General features: G+C 43.8%; 1 protein-coding gene across 10 annotated transcripts in view; it reads right to left on the bottom strand.

The window, feature by feature from the left end:
- LOC129822249 (neurobeachin-like) overlaps positions 1-23,667 on the bottom strand; it is a 318,368-nt gene that overhangs the window by 158,112 nt on the left and 136,589 nt on the right. For all 10 annotated transcript variants that reach the window (XM_055880368.1, XM_055880366.1, XM_055880362.1 and 7 more), the window contains one exon: positions 8,924-9,048. In XM_055880368.1, coding sequence (XP_055736343.1) covers positions 8,924-9,048 — 125 coding nt within the window. The remainder of the gene's footprint in view (positions 1-8,923; positions 9,049-23,667) is intronic.

Genomic DNA, 23,667 nt, shown 5'->3' with positions numbered 1-23,667 from the left:
CATGTATCACCCTAACCCTGTCATGTATCACCCAAACCCTGTCATGTATTACCCTAACCCTGTCATGTATCACCCTAACCCTGTCATGTATCACCCTAACCCTGTAATGTATCACCCTAACCCTGTCATGTATCACCCTAACCCTGTCATGTATCACCCTAACCCTGTCATGTATCACCCTAACCCTGTCATGTATCACCCTAACCCTGTCATGTATCACCCAAACCCTGTCATGTATCACCCTAACCCTGTCATGTATCACCCTAACCCTGTCATGTATCACCCCTAACCCTGTCATGTATCACCCTAACCCTGTCATGTATCACCCCTAACCCTGTCATGTATCACCCTAACCCTGTCATGTATCACCCAAACCCTGTCATGTATCACCCTAACCCTGTCATGTATCACCCTAACCCTGTCATGTATCACCCTAACCCTGTCATGTATCACCCTAACCCTGTCATGTATCACCCTAACCCTGTCATGTATCACCCTAACCCTGTCATGTATACCCCTAACCCTGTCATGTATCACCCCTAACCCTGTCATGTATCACCCCTAACCCTGTCATGTATCACCCCTAACCCTGTCATGTATCACCCCTAACCCTGTCATGTATCACCCTAACCCTGTCATGTATCACCCAAACCCTGTCATGTATCACCCTAACCCTGTCATGTATCACCCTACCCTGTCATGTATCACCCAAACCCTGGCATGTATCACCCTAACCCTGTCATGTATCACCCCTAACCCTGTCATGTATCACCCCTAACCCTGTCATGTATCACCCTAACCCTGTCATGTATCACCCTAACCCTGTCATGTATCACCCTAACCCTGTCATGTATCACCCTAACCCTGTCATGTATCACCCTAACCCTGTCATGTATCACCCCTAACCCTGTCATGTATCACCCCTAACCCTGTCATGTATCACCCTAACCCTGTCATGTATACCCCTAACCCTGTCATGTATCACCCAAACCCTGTCATGTATCACCCCTAACCCTGTCATGTATCATCCTAACCCTGTCATGTATACCCCTAACCCTGTCATGTATCACCCAAACCCTATCATGTATCACCCCTAACCCTGTCATGTATCACCCTAACCCTGTCATGTATCACCCAAACCCTGTCATGTATCACCCTAACCCTGTCATGTATCACCCAAACCCTGTCATGTATCACCCCTAACCCTGTCATGTATCACCCTAACCCTGTCATGTATCACCCAAACCCTGTCATGCATCACCCTAACCCTGTCATGTATCACCCAAACCCTGTCATGTATCACCCCTAACCCTGTCATGTATCACCCTAACCCTGTCATGTATCACCCTAACCCTGTCATGTATCACCCTAACCCTGTCATGTATCACCCTAACCCTGTCATGTATCACCCAAACCCTGTCATGTATCACCCCTAACCCTGTCATGTATTACCCTAACCCTGTCATGTATCACCCTAACCCTGTCATGTATCACCCTAACCCTGTCATGTATACCCCTAACCCTGTCATGTATCACCCAAACCCTGTCATGTATCACCCAAACCCTGTCATGTATCACCCAAACCCTGTCATGTATCACCCTAACCCTGTCATGTATACCCCTAACCCTGTCATGTATCACCCTAACCCTGTCATGTATCACCCCTAACCCTGTCATGTATCACCCTAACCCTGTCATGTATCACCCTAACCCTGTCATGTATCACCCTAACCCTGTCATGTATCACCCCTAACCCTGTCATGTATCACCCTAACCCTGTCATGTATCACCCTAACCCTGTCGTGTATACCCCTAACCCTGTCGTGTATACCCCTAACCCTGTCATGTATCACCCTAACCCTGTCGTGTATCACCCTAACCCTGTCATGTATCACCCCTAACCCTGTCGTGTATCACCCTAACCCTTTCATGTATCACCCTAACCCTGTCGTGTATCACCCTAACCCTGTCGTGTATATCCCTAACCCTGTCATGTATCACCCTAACCCTGTCATGTATCACCCTAACCCTGTCATGTATCACCCTAACCCTGTCATGTAAAATTGGCTCATTCATCCCCCTCCTCTCCCCTGTAACTACTCCCCAGGTCGTTGCTGCAAATGAGAACGTGTTCTCAGTCAACTTACCTGGTAAAATAACGGTAAAAAAATAAAATAAAATAAATAAATAATGTATCACCCTAACCCTGTCATGTATCACCCTAACCCTGTCATGTATTACCCTAACCCTGTCATGTATCACCCCTAACCCTGTCATGTATCACCCAAACCCTGTCATGTATACCCCTAACCCTGTCATGTATCACCCTAACCCTGTCATGTATACCCCTAACCCTGTCATGTATCACCCAAACCCTGTCATGTATCACCCTAACCCTGTCATGTATACCCCTAACCCTGTCATGTATCACCCAAACCCTGTCATGTATCACCCTAACCCTGTCGTGTATCACCCTAACCCTGTCGTGTATCACCCAAACCCTGTCGTGTATCACCCAAACCCTGTCGTGTATCACCCTAACCCTGTCATGTATCACCCTAACCCTGTCATGTATCACCCTAACCATGTCATGTATCACCCTAACCCTGTCATGTATCACCCTAACCCTGTCATGTATCACCCTAACCCTGTCATGTATCACCCTAACCCTGTCATGTATCACCCAAACCCTGTCATGTATCACCCAAACCCTGTCATGTATCACCCTAACCCTGTCATGTATTACCCTAACCCTGTCATGTATCACCCTAACCCTGTCATGTATCACCCCTAACCCTGTCATGTATCACCCCTAACCCTGTCATGTATCACCCAAACCCTGTCATGTATACCCCTAACCCTGTCATGTATCACCCTAACCCTGTCATGTATACCCCTAACCCTGTCATGTATCACCCAAACCCTGTCATGTATCACCCTAACCCTGTCATGTATACCCCGAACCCTGTCATGTATCACCCTAACCCTGTCGTGTATCACCCTAACCCTGTCGTGTATCACCCAAACCCTGTCGTGTATCACCCAAACCCTGTCGTGTATCACCCTAACCCTGTCATGTATCACCCTAACCCTGTCATGTATCACCCTAACCATGTCATGTATCACCCAAACCCTGTCATGTATCACCCTAACCCTGTCATGTATCACCCTAACCCTGTCATGTATCACCCTAACCCTGTCATGTATCACCCAAACCCTGTCATGTATCACCCTAACCCTGTCATGTATTACCCTAACCCTGTCATGTATCACCCTAACCCTGTCATGTATCACCCCTAACCCTGTAATTTATCACCCTAACCCTGTCATGTATTACCCTAACCCTGTCATGTATCACCCTAACCCTGTCATGTATCACCCCTAACCCTGTCATGTATCACCCTAACCCTGTCGTGTATCACCCTAACCCTGTCGTGTATCACCCTAACCCTGTCATGTATCACCCTAACCCTGTCATGTATCACCCTAACCCTGTCATGTATCACCCTAACCCTGTCATGTATCACCCTAACCCTGTCATGTATCACCCAAACCCTGTCATGTATCACCCTAACCCTGTCGTGTATCACCCTAACCCTGTCGTGTATCACCCTAACCCTGTCGTGTATCACCCTAACCCTGTCGTGTATCACCCTAACCCTGTCATGTATCACCCAAACCCTGTCATGTATCACCCTAACCCTGTCATGTATCACCCTAACCCTGTCATGTATCACCCTACCCTGTCATGTATCACCCAAACCCTGTCATGTATCACCCTAACCCTGTCATGTATCACCCTAACCCTGTCATGTATCACCCTAACCCTGTCATGTATCACCCTAACCCTGTCATGTATCACCCAAACCCTGTCATGTATCACCCCTAACCCTGTCATGTATCACCCTAACCCTGTCATGTATCACCCAAACCCTGTCATGCATCACCCTAACCCTGTCATGTATCACCCAAACCCTGTCATGTATCACCCCTAACCCTGTCATGTATCACCCTAACCCTGTCATGTATCACCCTAACCCTGTCATGTATCACCCTAACCCTGTCATGTATCACCCAAACCCTGTCATGTATCACCCCTAACCCTGTCATGTATTACCCTAACCCTGTCATGTATCACCCTAACCCTGTCATGTATCACCCTAACCCTGTCATGTATACCCCTAACCCTGTCATGTATCACCCAAACCCTGTCATGTATCACCCAAACCCTGTCATGTATCACCCAAACCCTGTCATGTATCACCCTAACCCTGTCATGTATACCCCTAACCCTGTCATGTTTCACCCTAACCCTGTCATGTATACCCCTAACCCTGTCATGTATCACCCTAACCCTGTCATGTATCACCCTAACCCTGTCATGTATAACCCAAACCCTGTCATGTATCACCCTAACCCTGTCATGTATCACCCTAACCCTGTCATGTATCACCCTAACCCTGTCATGTATCACCCTAACCCTGTCATGTATCACCCCTAACCCTGTCATGTATCACCCAAACCCTGTCATGTATCACTCTAACCCTGTCATGTATCACCCTAACCCTGTCATGTATCACCCCTAACCCTGTCATGTATCACCCAAACCCTGTCATGTATCACCCTAACCCTGTCATGTATCACCCTAACCCTGTCATGTATCACCCCTAACCCTGTCATGTATCACCCTAACCCTGTCATGTATCACCCTAACCCTGTCGTGTATACCCCTAACCCTGTCGTGTATACCCCTAACCCTGTCATGTATCACCCTAACCCTGTCGTGTATCACCCTAACCCTGTCATGTATCACCCCTAACCCTGTCGTGTATCACCCTAACCCTTTCATGTATCACCCTAACCCTGTCGTGTATCACCCTAACCCTGTCGTGTATACCCCTAACCATGTCATGTATCACCAAACCCTGTCATGTATCACCCTAACCCTGTCATGTATCACCCTAACCCTGTCATGTATCACCCCTAACCCTGTCATGTATCACCCCTAACCCTGTCATGTATCACCCAAACCCTGTCATGTATACCCCTAACCCTGTCATGTATCACCCTAACCCTGTCATGTATACCCCTAACCCTGTCATGTATCACCCAAACCCTGTCATGTATCACCCTAACCCTGTCATGTATACCCCTAACCCTGTCATGTATCACCCTAACCCTGTCGTGTATCACCCTAACCCTGTCGTGTATCACCCAAACCCTGTCGTGTATCACCCAAACCCTGTCGTGTATCACCCTAACCCTGTCATGTATCACCCTAACCCTGTCATGTATCACCCTAACCATGTCATGTATCACCCAAACCCTGTCATGTATCACCCTAACCCTGTCATGTATCACCCTAACCCTGTCATGTATCACCCTAACCCTGTCATGTATCACCCAAACCCTGTCATGTATCACCCTAACCCTGTCATGTATTACCCTAACCCTGTCATGTATCACCCTAACCCTGTCATGTATCACCCCTAACCCTGTAATTTATCACCCTAACCCTGTCATGTATTACCCTAACCCTGTCATGTATCACCCTAACCCTGTCATGTATCACCCCTAACCCTGTCATGTATCACCCTAACCCTGTCGTGTATCACCCTAACCCTGTCGTGTATCACCCTAACCCTGTCATGTATCACCCTAACCCTGTCATGTATCACCCTAACCCTGTCATGTATCACCCTAACCCTGTCATGTATCACCCTAACCCTGTCATGTATCACCCAAACCCTGTCATGTATCACCCTAACCCTGTCATGTATCACCCTAACCCTGTCATGTATCACCCTAACCCTGTCGTGTATCACCCTAACCCTGTCGTGTATCACCCTAACCCTGTCATGTATCACCCAAACCCTGTCATGTATCACCCTTACCCTGTCATGTATCACCCTAACCCTGTCATGTATCACCCTACCCTGTCATGTATCACCCAAACCCTGTCATGTATCACCCTAACCCTGTCATGTATCACCCTAACCCTGTCATGTATCACCCTAACCCTGTCATGTATCACCCTAACCCTGTCATGTATCACCCAAACCCTGTCATGTATCACCCCTAACCCTGTCATGTATCACCCTAACCCTGTCATGTATCACCCAAACCCTGTCATGCATCACCCTAACCCTGTCATGTATCACCCAAACCCTGTCATGTATCACCCCTAACCCTGTCATGTATCACCCTAACCCTGTCATGTATCACCCTAACCCTGTCATGTATCACCCTAACCCTGTCATGTATCACCCAAACCCTGTCATGTATCACCCCTAACCCTGTCATGTATTACCCTAACCCTGTCATGTATCACCCTAACCCTGTCATGTATCACCCTAACCCTGTCATGTATACCCCTAACCCTGTCATGTATCACCCAAACCCTGTCATGTATCACCCAAACCCTGTCATGTATCACCCAAACCCTGTCATGTATCACCCTAACCCTGTCATGTATACCCCTAACCCTGTCATGTTTCACCCTAACCCTGTCATGTATACCCCTAACCCTGTCATGTATCACCCTAACCCTGTCATGTATCACCCTAACCCTGTCATGTATAACCCAAACCCTGTCATGTATCACCCTAACCCTGTCATGTATCACCCTAACCCTGTCATGTATCACCCTAACCCTGTCATGTATCACCCTAACCCTGTCATGTATCACCCCTAACCCTGTCATGTATCACCCAAACCCTGTCATGTATCACTCTAACCCTGTCATGTATCACCCTAACCCTGTCATGTATCACCCCTAACCCTGTCATGTATCACCCAAACCCTGTCATGTATCACCCTAACCCTGTCATGTATCACCCTAACCCTGTCATGTATCACCCCTAACCCTGTCATGTATCACCCTAACCCTGTCGTGTATCACCCTAACCCTGTCGTGTATACCCCTAACCCTGTCGTGTATACCCCTAACCCTGTCATGTATCACCCTAACCCTGTCGTGTATCACCCTAACCCTGTCATGTATCACCCCTAACCCTGTCGTGTATCACCCTAACCCTTTCATGTATCACCCTAACCCTGTCGTGTATCACCCTAACCCTGTCGTGTATCACCCTAACCATGTCATGTATCACCAAACCCTGTCATGTATCACCCTAACCCTGTCATGTATCACCCTAACCCTTTCATGTATCACCCTAACCCTGTCATGTATCACCCAAACCCTGTCATGTATCACCCTAACCCTGTCATGTATCACCCTAACCCTGTCATGTATCACCCTAACCCTGTCATGTATCACCCTAACCCTGTCATGTATCACCCAAACCCTGTCATGTATCACCCTAACCCTGTCATGTATCACCCTAACCCTGTCATGTATCACCCTAACCCTGTCATGTAAAATTGGCTCATTCATCCCCCTCCTCTCCCCTGTAACTACTCCCCAGGTCGTTGCTGCAAATGAGAACGTGTTCTCAGTCAACTTACCTGGTAAAATAACGGTAAAAAAATAAAAAAAATAAAAATAAATAATGTATCACCCTAACCCTGTCATGTATCACCCTAACCCTGTCATGTATTACCCTAACCCTGTCATGTATCACCCCTAACCCTGTCATGTATCACCCAAACCCTGTCATGTATACCCCTAACCCTGTCATGTATCACCCTAACCCTGTCATGTATACCCCTAACCCTGTCATGTATCACCCAAACCCTGTCATGTATCACCCTAACCCTGTCATGTATACCCCTAACCCTGTCATGTATCACCCAAACCCTGTCGTGTATCACCCTAACCCTGTCGTGTATCACCCTAACCCTGTCGTGTATCACCCAAACCCTGTCGTGTATCACCCAAACCCTGTCGTGTATCACCCTAACCCTGTCATGTATCACCCTAACCCTGTCATGTATCACCCTAACCATGTCATGTATCACCCTAACCCTGTCATGTATCACCCTAACCCTGTCATGTATCACCCTAACCCTGTCATGTATCACCCTAACCCTGTCATGTATCACCCAAACCCTGTCATGTATCACCCTAACCCTGTCATGTATTACCCTAACCCTGTCATGTATCACCCTAACCCTGTCATGTATCACCCCTAACCCTGTCATGTATCACCCTAACCCTGTCATGTATTACCCTAACCCTGTCATGTATCACCCTAACCCTGTCATGTATCACCCCTAACCCTGTCATGTATCACCCTAACCCTGTCGTGTATCACCCTAACCCTGTCGTGTATCACCCTAACCCTGTCGTGTATCACCCTAACCCTGTCATGTATCACCCTAACCCTGTCATGTATCACCCTAACCCTGTCATGTATCACCCTAACCCTGTCATGTATCACCCAAACCCTGTCATGTATCACCCTAACCCTGTCATGTATCACCCTAACCCTGTCATGTATCACCCTAACCCTGTCGTGTATCACCCTAACCCTGTCGTGTATCACCCTAACCCTGTCATGTATCACCCAAACCCTGTCATGTATCACCCTAACCCTGTCATGTATCACCCTAACCCTGTCATGTATCACCCTACCCTGTCATGTATCACCCAAACCCTGTCATGTATCACCCTAACCCTGTCATGTATCACCCTAACCCTGTCATGTATCACCCTAACCCTGTCATGTATCACCCTAACCCTGTCATGTATCACCCTAACCCTGTTATGTATCACCCTAACCCTGTCATGTATCACCCTAACCCTGTCATGTATCACCCAAACCCTAACCCTAACCACTGAGTATTCCATCAGTAGACTAGTTACTTCTACATACCTTGTAGAATAGAGGACACGTCAGAAGCAGATATCATTATAGCCGACAAGGAAAACTGTTGAATTAGGGTTGCTTGCTACAGTTTTCAACCACACATCAATCAATCAATTAATTCAATCAATCAGCCAGGAAGCATGCTGACTAACCATAGTCGTCCAGCATCTTGCAGGGGATGTCCAGGTGGGTGGAGCCAAAGGGGTTCCGTACGAATCTCCGCCTCCTCCGTAAATCATCCTCCCAGTAATCCAGACGCCAGAAGTCATTCAGCTGACTGAGAGACAGACAGAGAGAGATAGACAGGTTAGACTGAGAGACAGACAGAGAGAGAGACAGGTTAGACTGAGAGACAGACAGAGAGAGAGAGACAGGTTAGACTGAGAGAGAGACAGACAGAGATAGACAGGTTAGACTGAGAGACAGACAGTGATAGACAGGTTAAACAGAGACAGACAGAGATAGACAGGTTAGACTGAGAGACAGACAGAGAGAGACAGACAGAGATAGACAGGTTAGACTGAGAGACAGACAGTGATAGACAGGTTAAACAGAGACAGACAGAGAGAGAGAGAGACAGGTTAGACTGAGAGACAGACAGAGAGAGACAGACAGAGATAGACAGGTTAGACTGAGAGACAGACAGTGATAGACAGGTTAAACAGAGACAGACAGAGAGAGAGAGACAGGTTAGACTGAGAGACAGACAGAGATAGACAGGTTAAACAGAAACAGACAGAGAGAGAGAGACAGGTTAGACTGAGAGACAGACAGAGAGAGATAGACAGGTTAGACTGAGAGAGACAGAGAGAGACAGGTTAAACAGAGAAAGACAGAGAGAGAGAGACAGGCTAGACAGAGAAAGACAGATAGACAGGTTAGACGGAGAGCAGGTTAGAATACACACCACACACACACGCACGCATGAAGGCAGGCAGGCACGCGCACCCCCCCCCCACACACACACTACAAAAAGTACACACACAGCACCACACCAGGATCCATCCCCACAGCAGCAGGAGCCACTACACTATAAATCACTAACACTCCCATTAACAAATACAGCATCAAATTACAAGTCTAAATGGCCCAGCTTGCCTCCTTTTTAACTATGTTTTTTAACAAGACTTGTAAATCAGAGAGGTAGGACTCTCAACACAGGCAGGGAGGGAGACAGGGCGGGATGGAGGGAGGCAGGGAGAGAAGGAGGGAGAGAGTGAAAGGAGGGTGGGAGGCAGGGAGAGGAGGGCGGCATGGAGGGACGGAGGCATGGAGGCAGGGAGGGATGGAGGGAAGGTGGGAAGGAGGGAGGCAGCAACATGGGGTTTAATAATGATGGGGTGGGTCTGAGAACACTCCCTCCCTGTGTGTGTGTATGTGGAGCCATGATTAAAATAATGTGTTGAAATATTCATTGAAATGATTCCCAGAGCCCTGGGGCAACCAAAAAGAAAATTGCATTTTTATTCATTATTAATAACAGCGAATTAGAGCCTTAAAAACCGGAGAGAAAGAAGGGAACAGCTCCAGCATGTGGTAACCATCTTGGTAAAAATGATTATTCCAACATTCGCAGGGAGGACCTGGGAAGGAGGATAATTTTATTGCTTGCAGCTAATGCAAACCATTAAGCAGTTGGCCCAGCATCAGGTTACTAAATGCAGCTCTGGCTGGACACATTTCAAAGGCTTTGTGTTTCATTCAAGGGGAACTAAAAGTAGAAAATCACTGCAAGTCATTTACGTACTCTAAACGGAGCTGTGGAGAGAAATATGGAGTGAGGGAGAGAGTGATGATTAAAGTAGAGCAGATGACAGTTTGGTCTGAGAAGATCCTCAGTCACATCAATGGACCATGTGCTTCATCTTCATCCTCTCCATCTAGACCAGAGTGAGGAACTACACAGTCCTCCTGCTCCTCTGACCGTGTCCCACATGGCACCATATTCCCTATACACTGAGTGTATAAAACATTAGGAACAGCTTCCTAATATTGAGTTGCACCTCCTTCCTCCTTTTGCCCTCTGAACAGCCTCAATTCATTGGGGCATTGACTCTACAAGGTGTCAAAAGCATTCCACAGGGATGGTGGCCCATGTAGACTCCAATGCTTCCCACAGTTGTGTCAACTTGCCTGGATGTCCTTTAGGTGGTGGACCATTCTTGATACACACAGGAAACTGTTGAGTGTGAAAAACCCAGCAGCGTTGCAGTTCTTGACACACTTAAACCTGTGAGCCTGACACCTACTACCATACCCCGTTCAAAGGCACTTAAATTTTGTCTTGCCCATTCACCCTCTGAATGGCACACATACACGATCCCTGTCTCAATTGTCTCAAGGCTTAGAAATCGTTATTTATCCAGTCTCTTGCCCTTCATATACAATGATTGAAGGGCATTTGACAATTGACATCAATAAGGGATCATAGCTTTCACCTGGTCAGTCGATATCATGGAAAGAGCAGTTCCTAATGTTTTGTACACTCAGTGTATAGCGACCTACTTTCGGCCAGGGCTCTTTCATTTTCCTTTTACCAGTACAGAAACATTTTAAAATGATGCCTCCACCTCCACCTTAAAAATGATCCAGTCAGAATGTATTACCACCACCAAAAACAAGAACAACAACATCAACCCAGACAGCTGCCCAGTTACCAATCCACCTCCAGCTTTGGCAATCTGGCTAGCAGCCAGGGCTACCATTGTATAGTCCCCCCCAAAATTGAGTCAGTCTAAACAGATTAACTTGTTACAAGGGGATCACATCACCAAACCGTTCTATGAATATAATATGAATATAATATGAATTTAATATCTACAACTGTCAGTAAGCTGAAGGCTCAGGAGACTTAGCAGGCCTTTGACAGCCACGAGAGCTCAGTCTCAGTTAAGCATCAATCAACTGCGTGTGTGTGTGTGTGTGTGTGTGTGTGTGTGTGTGTGTGTGTGTGTGTGTGTGTGTGTGTGTGTGTGTGTGTGTGTGTGTGTGTGTGCGTGCGTGCGTGCGTGCGTGCGTGCGTGCGTGCGTGCGTGCGTGCGTGCGGCGTGCGTGCGTGCGTGCGTGCGTGTAGAGTATCAGTGTGCCTAGAGCTTGTCCCCTGTCTGTCAGTCTCCCGGCAGGCTTGAAGCTGAAGAACAGAGATGTCAGTAGGTGGAGAGGCGAATCCACGTAAATTATATTGTAAACGCTAGATTACACAGCCAGAAAAATGGAAATCCACTGAAGGCAGATGAGAGATTACTGTTACAGATTATAACCCCTAATTCCCACTACAAATAAACTGCCAACCGCGGTGGGGGAGGAAGGAGCTCCTTTGAACATTTCCTCTACACCGCATTAAACACATTAAACACATATGATGCATGAGATTTGATAATAATTTGTGTACAGCAACCTAAACTGCAAGCCAAAATGTTTTCATTTGTATCTAGCTAATACGAATCAAACGTTCAACAAACCAACCCCAACATTACAAGGATTGATTAACCAAGCAAACATGATGATTTCTCCCCCCCCCCCCAACCTCATCCCCCGCCATATGCTTTCACTTTGGAGGTGGTTTAGTAGTGAATGAAAAGGAGAAAGAGAAAGATGAGGAGGAGGAGGAAAGGGAGAGAGAGGAGAAGGAGAGAGGGGCCAGTGATACTCTAAACCGTGTGGTTGGCACCAGACAGGTTCTGGACCTTCGTGCCAACCTGCTGTACTGAAGGAGGCTGGGCCAGGCAGCTCAGTGTGGGTGGTTCGGGATGTCTTCCAAATGGCACCCTATGCATACCCTATACTATGGGCCTTGATCTAAAGAAGTGCACTATATATGGAATGCTATTTGGGAGGCAGACTGGATGGTCTGGCGCTGGGGGGCTCTGGGGAATGGCTCCCATAGGGGGCTAACTCAGTTAGCTCACACACACATCTAAAACACTAGACTTCTAAGGGCTCTGGTCAAAAGTAGTGCACTATATAGGGAATATGGTACCATTTGGGACACAGCCCCAGAGAGAGACCAAGGTGAGAGAGACAGAAAGCGACATCATTCCTCTCCCAGTCTGTGAGTGTATTGAAAGTATTCGGAGCTGGGGGGGTTTTATTTGTTTTTTGTGTGACCAAATCTGTATTTATTTTGTAATTTTTGGTAGTCTGTGTGGTATTCTGAGTATACTGATGGTATTCTGTGTGCACTGATGGTTTTGTAAGTGTATTGAATTTGATGATATTCTGATTGTACTAATGGTATTCTGAGTGTACCGATGGTATTGTAAGTGTATTGATGGTATTGTAAGTGTATTCCAAGAGTATATTCGGAGCAGAGTAAGAGAGAAGGAAACTAAGACAGATTGCAAACTGAGAGGTGTTAAAACTGTGAAGTTCTCATCGATAAATTCACTCAAATCCATCTAATAGGACATGTCCGATATTCTCCAGCATCTGAAGCTATATGTCTTCTCTGCTTTGCTGAATCCAATATGAGCACAACAAAGCTTCATTTCATGCATGAGCTAGAGAAATGCATGCTGGGAAATAATGTGACGCTAGAACAGCTTCAGACACAGATGTACTCCAGGCGGGTTACAAAGTCTGTTTGATACTAAAACAAAGATTTAGTAAATGTCTGCCAGCTAAGGTCTTCTATTGATGTTAGGCTAACATTGGATATGTAGAAACAGACAAATACTACTAAATGATATAAGGGTAAATACAAAATAGTGAATAAAATCCTTTGACTAGGCGCGTTCTTGGAATATACTGAACATTTCGTCAATAGAGACTGTAAAGTGCGAGGCAGTGACAGCCAGTTTATCTCAATGGGATCTGTGAGGAGGACTGACTGGCTCTCCACTCCCCTGTTCTCCACTCATAGTGGGGATTCATGACAGGCATAAAGAATGACTGAGGCCAAGCCTCCCAGAAACTGGCTAAATTTATTAGCCCTGTCACACATCAATCACACAAATGGATTTCAAACTGCATTTTAAAAGCTAATTTTCCAGACCTGATAACCAAGAGGAAACATGGTGGCCATTATTCACAGAAGCTTTAAGATTGTAGGTGCAGCACAATAAATGTGTAAAAATACTATCTTCTCTCTTTCTCCTATGTGTATTCAAATCCCATATTTCGGAATGTATGTATGTGTGTGTGTGTGTGTGTGTGTGTGTGTGTGTGTGTGTGTGTGTGTGTGTGTGTGTGTGTGTGTGTGTGTGTGTGTGTGTGTGTGTGTGTGTGTGTGTGTGTTTGTGTATATGTGTGTGTGTTTGTGTATATGTGTGTGTCTCGAGGCTGTGGAGACAGAGACAGATTTAACACCCCCGCTCCACAGGGAATGTGTTCTGTTTGTAAAAGGCAGTAAAACCTGACAGCCATGACTCAAAATAAAACGGTGAAGAGGGAAATAAAAGGATTGAAAACAATTTTCCAGCACAAATACAGCCCAATCTAGGACAGTGGGAGCTGGTTTGTAGTGATGAACTAGGCTTGTATTGGCACTGGGGACAGTTATAGTATAGTGATATAGTATAGTTATAGTATAGTAGTAAAGTATAGTTATATATAGTGGTATAGTGACTTAACTCTGTACCAATGACACGACTCTACTTCCTCCCATTTTCCATTGAGATTATTCATCGGAGAGGAGAGAAGGAGGAGGAGAGGAAGGGAGGAATAGGGCAGGCTAATACTAATACTTGGTGTCTGTCAGGCCTGCACTTTGCTGCCTGCAGATAATCTTAGAGGCTTGTTTAAGGCTGAACTGTCCATCAAAGTGCAGCTAAAATAACTACTTATAACACTGTATGTCAAAGCACAGCTACAATAAATAGCACCCACTCAGAAAGACAGACAGAGTAGCAGGCAGCAGAGACGGAGAAACTGTCTGTATCCAGCCTGTCAGGTTATTCTCACCTCACTCCACGTTTGCGTCCAAAATGACACCCTATTTTACAAAAGCCATATGGGTCCTGGTCAAAAGTAGTGCACTACATAGGGTATAGGGTGCCATTTGAGACACATTCCATCTCTAGTGCCTGGCTGTTGTATGCTGCCCCCCATCAAGGTCATATCTCTGTGAGAAAAACAACAAACCATTATATCAACAAACCTTTACAGCTGACCACGTTGTCAAAGACCCAGTTAAGAGTGTTCACTCCAGAGTGTTCTTCAAACATGGTGGTAAACTGGACCATGGTTCTGATGTTTATTTCTAGTAAGATCATACAGATAGTTCTACTGTATATGAACCATAACCCTCTGGAGGGACAATCATTCAGCTAGAACAGAACTAACCATGTTTCAGTTAGAACAGAATTATCCATGTTTCAGTTAGAACAGAACTAACCATGTTTGTTAGAACAGAACTAACCATGTTTCAGTTAGAACAGAACTAACCATGTTTCAGTTAGAACAGAATTATCCATGTTTCAGTTAGAACAGAATTATCCATGTTTCAGTTAGAATAGAACTAACCATGTTTCAGTTAGAACAGAACTAACCATGTTTCAGTTAGAACAGAACTAACCATGTTTCAGTTAGAACAGAACTAACCATGTTTCAGTTAGAACAGAACTAACCATGTTTCAGTTAGAATAGAACTAACCATGTTTCAGTTAGAACAGAATTATCCATGTTTCAGTTAGAACAGAATTGTCCATGTTTCAGTTAGAACAGAACTAACCATGTTTCAGTTAGAATATAACTAACCATGTTTCAATTAGAATAGAACTAACCATGTTTCAGTTAGAACAGAATTATCCATGTTTCAGTTAGAACAGAACTAACCATGTTTCAGTTAGAACAGAACTAACCATGTTTGTTAGAACAGAATTATCCATGTTTCAGTTAGAACAGAACTAGCCATGTTTCAGTTAGAACAGAACTAACCATGTTTCAGTTAGAACAGAATTAGCCATGTTTCAGTTAGAAAAGAACTAACCATGTTTCAGTTTGAACAGAACTAACCATGTTTCAGTTAGAACAGAACTAACCATGTTTCAGTTAGAACAGAACTAACCATGTTTCAGTTAGAACAGAACTAACCATGTTTCAGTTAGAACAGAATTATCCGTGTTTCAGTTAGAACAGAATTATCCATGTTTTAGTTAGAACAGAACTAACCATGTTTCAGTTAGAACAGAACTAACCATGTTTCAGTTAGAACAGAATTATCCATGTTTCAGTTAGAACAGAATTGTCCATGTTTCAGTTAGAACAGAACTAACCATGTTTCAGTTAGAATATAACTAACCATGTTTCAGTTAGAATAGAACTAACCATGTTTCAGTTAGAACAGAATTATCCATGTTTCAGTTAGAACAGAACTAACCATGTTTCAGTTAGAACAGAACTAACCATGTTTGTTAGAACAGAATTATCCATGTTTCAGTTAGAACAAAACTAGCCATGTTTCAGTTAGAACAGAACTAACCATGTTTCAGTTAGAACAGAATTAGCCATGTTTCAGTTAGAAAAGAACTAACCATGTTTCAGTTTGAACAGAACTAACCATGTTTCAGTTAGAACAGAACTAACCATGTTTCAGTTAGAACAGAACTAACCATGTTTCAGTTAGAACAGAACTAACCATGTTTCAGTTAGAACAGAATTATCCGTGTTTCAGTTAGAACAGAATTATCCATGTTTTAGTTAGAACAGAACTAACCATGTGTCATGCCCTGACCTTAGAGATAATTTTTATGTCTCTATTTTGGTTGGTCAGGGCGTGAGTTTGGGTGGGCATTCTATGTCTGGTGTTCTATGTTATCTTTGTTTTGTATTTCTATGTGTTTGGCCTGGTATGGTTCCCAATCAGAGGCAGCTGTCTATCGTTGTCTCTGATTGAGAACCATACTTAGGTAGCCTGTTCCCACCTGTGTTTGTGGGTGGTTATTTTCTGTTTAGTGTTTGTTGCACCTTTCAAAACTGTTCGTTGGTCGTTTTTTTCCCCCGCGTGTTCATCTTTATTAAAAGTATTATGGATACGTACCAAGCTGCACTTTGGTCCTCCTCTCCTTCTCCCGACGACAATCATTACACCATGTTTCAGTTAGAACAGAACTAACCATGTTTCAGTTAGAACAGAACTAACCATGTTTCAGTTAGAACAGAACTAACCATGTTTCAGTTAGAATAGAACTAACCATGTTTCAGTTAGAACAGAACTAACCATGTTTCAGTTAGAACAGAACTAACCATGTTTTAGTTAGAATAGAACTAACCATGTTTCAGTTAGAACAGAACTAACCATGTTTCAGTTAGAACAGAACTAACCATGTTTCAGTTAGAAAAGAACTAACCATGTTTTAGTTAGAACAGAACTAACCATGTTTTAGTTAGAATAGAACTAACTACGTTTTAGTTCGGACAGCACTATCTAAGTTTTAATTAGAACAGAACTATAATGGTTTCAGCATCAGCCAGTTTGTCCTGACAGAGAGGACAAAAAAAGATTCAATAAAACACAATTATATTCTCTTTAAATGCTTCTATTTGAGACTGGGGGATAATTATAATAAATAGCAGTAATCAGTGTCTAGTCTATTTAAAGAGGCAGGACTGGTTAGTGTCTCACCACACACACCCTGTCCTGTGAAGGGGGTGCCCTGCCCTGCGCCCCGAGCCCTGCGCCCCACACTCTGCGCCCCAAGCCCCGCGTGACACTGACACTAAACACACTCCAGAGCTCTCAGATTAAGTCCTTCTGAGAACAAATGGTCTTTCTTCTCTCCTCCGTCCACACTCTGTCCATCTACCAATGAGAGGAAGCTATTCATTGTCTATGGTCTGTCAATGGTTTAGGCTCGGGTCACTGTTAACATGATTCACTGGTCAGTATTACCATGACACACTAAACCATTCTGCTCTGAATTTCCCCAAAATTCTCAGGTTTTCTACAAATACTGGATTTCCTGCTTATTCCCTTGTGATTTTCCAACTTGGATTTCTGTAAAACCTGAGAATTTTGGAAAAGTTACCAGAATTTTGCAACCCTAGGAAGTACTGCATGATGGTCTCTCAAAAACAAATCATCTACCAAACCATTACACTTCTGAAACCCCCATATCACTCAAAAACCATGCAGTACTATACTGATATTTTTTAACACGTTCAATACAGAAACATTCAACATCGGCTTTCAAACGTCTCCCAAAACAGGCAGCGTAGATGACATATCCCTGCGGATAGAAAGGTTTCAACCGGTCAGCTATAGAAAACATTCAGCCATCTAATTGGCTAAAAAAGTCTGAAAACAAAACAATGTCTGTCAATCAGTGTACTATATCACTGACTGTCTTTGATCACCATGGTGACACATTCTTCTACATCAACAGACAGACACAGCTAAATAAAACTGCACATCAACATGAGGCGACTGGAAACCATATGGCCATGGATGGTGTATCAATTTAAATTTTTCAAAGTAAATTCAGAAAACAGCCGAACAATACATCAGAAATAAGATAATTTGTGTAATGAATGCATATTAACGCATTAAGAGTAAGACTACCATCAATACCCATCAGTAACAGTCAGACTAAAGTCAGTAACAGTCAGTAACAGTCAGACTACAGTCAGTAACAGTCAGACTACAGTCAGTAACAGTCAGAATACAGTCGGACTACAGTCAGTAAGAGTCAGACTACAGTGAGTGACAGTCAGTATAAGTGAGATTACAGTCAGTAACAGTCAGACTGCAGTCAGTAACAGTCAGACTACAGTCAGACTACTGTCAGTGACAGTCAGACTAGAGTCAGTAACAGTCAGACTAGAGTCAGACTACAGTCAGTAAGAGTCAGACTACAGTCAGTAAGAGTCAGACTACAGTCAGTGACAGTCAGTAAGAGTGAGATTACAGTCAGTAACAGTTAGACTACAGTCAGTGACAGTCAGTAACACTGAGATTACAGTCAGTAACAGTGAGATTACAGTCAGTAACAGTCAGTAAAAGTCAGAATCAGTCAGACTAGTCAGTAACAGTGAGACTACAGTCAGTAACTGTGAGACTAGAGTCAGTGACAGTCAGAATACAATCAGTAACAGTCAGACTACAGTCAGACTAAAGTAAGTAACAGTCAGACTACAGTCAGTAACAGTGAGACTACAGTCAGTAACTGTGAGACTAGAGTCAGTGACAGTCAGTAACAGTGACACTACAGTCTACAGCAGAGTTTTAGTACGTCTGAACCCCTCCCTGCCAGCGCTGTAGACCATTAATCTTTCATCAGAGCTGGGGCTCACCTCCCAGCTCTCTCTTCTCTCACTCTGCCCCCCCTATAACTGATGATAGTGTGAATACTCTCCTTCAGAGGTAATTATCAGGCTGCAAGGTTAACTCCACCCCCAGGGAGGAGCTGCTGTACAATAGGTCAACAACAAATACAAGCAGACAGAAAAAGAAGAGCTAAAACAAAGGAACTTCACTACCAGTACAAATATGTTGTTTTCCCCTCTTGAATATACATAGCTAAATGAACCATCATGTCCAGCAGGATCATATTCACTGGTCCTCCATATACCTTCACACAGGACCCAGAGAGACCTTGATCTACCTCTCCCCCCCACAATCTTTCCTCTCCTCCTCGTCAGAGCTGCTATTAGAATGGATAACCCGGCGAGGCGAGACAGCGGAGTGCTTAGCCAGGCAGCCAGTGACTGAAGGGTCCATTCCATCACTAAGTTATTATCCACAGGCAAAGTGTTGCCATTCATCAGAGACTGAGAGATGAAACTCTCTGTTAGTCAAGGGAAACGCCCGTTCCACTCCCCTCACCAAGGATCAATATATGCCACCGCTCTCTCCTCCATTCCTTCCGCTATAATTATACAGGAGCAATGTTGCAATGTTGACAATCGATAGCTCAGTCAGGTTGGGTTAAGGTCTGTAGAGGGGGGGTGGGGGGATTTAGTCAGCTACTGATGTCAACAGTGACACCTTGGAACAAAGGACGTCCTGTCTGTGTCTGTATGTCTGTCTCTCTGCTTCCACCTGCTCTACATCCTGTTAAGACGGCCATGTTGGAACATGTTGGAATGCCTGGGTTGCATCTGAAATGGCACCCTATTCCCTATATCGTGTAATATTTTTTTACCATGGTTCACAGGGCTCTGGTTAAAGTTAGTGCACTATATAGGGAACGGGGTGCATTTTGGGATGCAGACAGTGGTGGACAGGGGAGGCCTTTAGTGTCAATGGAGATGCAGACTACTCACTTTTTTTTTTTTTTAACCTTTATGTAACTAGGTAAGTCAGTTAAGAACAAATTCTTATTTTCAATGACGGCCTAGGAACAGTGGGTTAACTGCCTTGTTCAGGGGCAGAACGACAGATTTTTACCTTGTCAGCTCGGGGATTCGATCTTGCAATCTTTTGGTTATAAGTCCAACGCTCTAACCAACGCAACCCAGTATGTACCAAACTTGAATAAATGCATGTGACAAAAGATAGTTTGCAGAATGCAGGTCGATCAGAGGTAGATGTGACTGAGTGAAAGGTTCTTTTCATTTCAACAGAAAACAGAGTAGAAACAATATTAACATACACAGCAGTAAATAAGAGGATAAATACAAACTTGCCTTGTCTTCAAGGATGGTTATTATCATAGTGTAAGACTGGTAGTTAAAGACACTGTGTAATATTCTAGAATGAATTCATCAGCCTTGCCTTGACGTCTCCTTTCTCTTGACAATGCTGAACTTTATAATCCAGTGACAAGGGTCAGGGGGTCGCAGCAGAGGGAGGAGGGGCCAGAGAAAATCAGTCTCTCACTGGAGAAAATTCTAACATCCAATTTTCAACTTGATTTATCAGTGTGAAGCTCAAACTGAATGGGTGCCGTGATGGGAGGAGGGGGAGAGGGGGAGGAGAGGAGGAAGAGGGGTGAGGAGGGAGGGAGTGGTGAAGAAGGAGGAGGGGAGCTGTCTCAGAACTGCATCAAAGGCTTCTCGTTGTGATTTAGCACAGCAGATCAATACAACCCTATACTGTTTCAATTTGAACACTATTGATTTTGTGATGTCAACTCAATACACAGCACATTCATCATCAGGCAAGCAGAAAGTATGATCCAACAGCCTACTGGGCTGATCACACTGCCTTAACATATCCCTACCACCTCCTGGGCTGATCACACTGCCTTAACACATCCCTACCACCTCCTGGGCTGATCACACTGCCTTAACACATCCCTACCACCTCCTGGGCTGATCACACTGCCTTAACACATCCCTACCACCTCCTGGGCTGATCACACTGTCTTAACACATCCCTACCACCTCCTGGGCTCATCTGGTTAATCCTTATAATAGGTTATATGATCGCAGAGAGATTTTGTATGTATCCCAAAATGGCATTCTATTCTCTATGTGGTGCACTAATTTAGACCAGGGAATAGGGTACCATTTGGGACGCACTCATTGGCTTTCCGTTCGTGTCCAGTGTCTCCTCGTCACACAGAGTTACAATCATAATGTGTCTACTAATTCAAAATACTATAGTTGTGTAAAAACTTTCAACAAAATGTGTCTATAGTCATTAGCTGTAGTTTCACCTGGGTGAGTATATTAAATATATAATTCTGTTGATAAAACGCTCAACACAGATCAATATCCTCTGGCTAGTCTCCCGTCAGAAATGAAGGTTAAAGTAAAAACAATCTCTGTGCAGGCAAGCATTCACACCTACGCACGCACGCACGCACGCACGCACGCACACTCTTTCAACCAGCGTCACAAATAACAGACAGCCCTTTCAGAATGCTGGAGGGGTTTCTATTTTACAAGAGCAGCAAAAGTTAATGTTGCATTGAATAAGGCTGAGCTGCTCCACTGCCCTGAGCTCATGAACATATTGCATCATTTTTCTTCTCCAGCAGGTCACCATTAAATGGGTATTTGTTGGAAGTTTTGCAGTATCATTTACAATGCTCCCCCGCTCAGCAACCTTTTGTTCCAATACTAATGCTCTCCCTGGAGAGAAATTCTATAAATATTTGAATACGTAAATCTACAGTAGCAGCCCGCAATTCAATCTTCTATGTTTTGCCAAGGTTACTTTACTTGTACTATTGTTTGGTCTGTTTTATGAATTTCTCTATCAGAACTGCATGACATATAATCAAACATACTGTGTGTGCGCAAATATATACACAATGCTCCAACATCTGGTAAGTGAGTGAAGTAAGGCATTTAGTTGCATGAACTACTGTAGGTAAGGATATCTATTTTATTATAATACAATTCCAAATGTAATTCAATCTGTACTATAGTTTGCATCCAAACGGCACCTCTTTCCCTATTCGGGTTATCTACTCTGGTCAGAGGTAGTGCAATATGTAAGGTACAGCTGCATGGGTAAATAGGGCTCTGTTCAAAAGTAATGCACTATACAGTATAGGGAAAAGAGAGGCATTTGGGCGTCAGAACGCACCCATAGATTAATGGTCCAATGATGGTAAATGTGCATCTTTCTGAGGTAATTGCATCTGTTTCCAGGACTGTGTTTGTCAGGTGGGATGATACATGTATCAACCACTAAATCTATACGCCACACAACCCATGGAGAGTACCAGCAGTCATTAAAACACTCCTCAAATCATTCAATCAATCAATTGAAATCTCCTTACAGACTAAATTAAGGTTTATTGTATGTTTTCAACCAACATCTGACAAAACAGTAGAATTCCTAAAGAACTCAAAACATGGTCCAGATGTGTTTTCTATCGATGTGAGGTAACAACATCCAACAACATAATGAACATATTTAACCATCTGTATGTGGTGAACATATTTAACCATCTGTATGTGGTGAACATATTTAACCATCTGTATGTCGTGAACATATTTAACCATCTGTATGTGGTGAACATATTTAACCATCTGTATGTGGTGAACATATTTAACCATCTGTATGTCGTGAACATATTTAACCATCTGTATGTGGTGAACATATTTAACCATCTGTATGTGGTGAACATATTTAACCATCTGTATGTGGTGAACATATTTAACCATCTGTATGTGGTGAACATATTTAACCATCTGTATGTGGTGAACATATTTAACCATCTGTATGTGGTGAACATATTTAACCATCTGTATGTGGTGAACATATTTAACCATCTGTATGTGGTGAACATATTTAACCATCTGTATGTGGTGAACATATTTAACCATCTGTATGTGGTGAACATATTTAACCATCTGTATGTGGTGAACATATTTAACCATCTGTATGTGGTGAACATATTTAACCATCTGTATGTGGTGAACATATTTAACCATCTGTATGTGGTGAACATATTTAACCATCTGTATGTGGTGAACATATTTAACCATCTGTATGTCGTGAACATATTTAACCATCTGTATGTGGTGAACATATTTAACCATCTGTATGTGGTGAACATATTTAACCATCTGTATGTGGTGAACATATTTAACCATCTGTATGTGGTGAACATATTTAACCATTTGTATGTGGTGAACATATTTAACCATCTGTATGTGGTGAACATATTTAACCATCTGTATGTGGTGAACATATTTAACCATCTGTATGTGGTGAACATATTTAACCATCTGTATGTGGTGAACATTTTTAACCATCTGTATGTGGTGAACATATTTAACCATCTGTATGTGGTGAACATATTTAACCATCTGTATGTGGTGAACATATTTAACCATCTGTATGTGGTGAACATATTTAACCATCTGTATGTGGTGAACATATTTAACCATCTGTATGTGGTGAACATATTTAACCATCTGTATGTCGTGAACATATTTAACCATCTGTATGTCGTGAACATATTTAACCATCTGTATGTCGTGAACATATTTAACCATCTGTTTGTCGTGAACATATTTAACCATCTGTATGTGGTGAACATATTTAACCATCTGT

Source organism: Salvelinus fontinalis, chromosome 24 (genome assembly GCF_029448725.1).
Source record: "Salvelinus fontinalis isolate EN_2023a chromosome 24, ASM2944872v1, whole genome shotgun sequence".
Classification (NCBI taxonomy): domain Eukaryota; kingdom Metazoa; phylum Chordata; class Actinopteri; order Salmoniformes; family Salmonidae; genus Salvelinus; species Salvelinus fontinalis.
The sequence above is the reverse complement of the archived record's forward strand: the minus strand, read 5'-3'. Positions and strand labels throughout refer to the sequence as shown.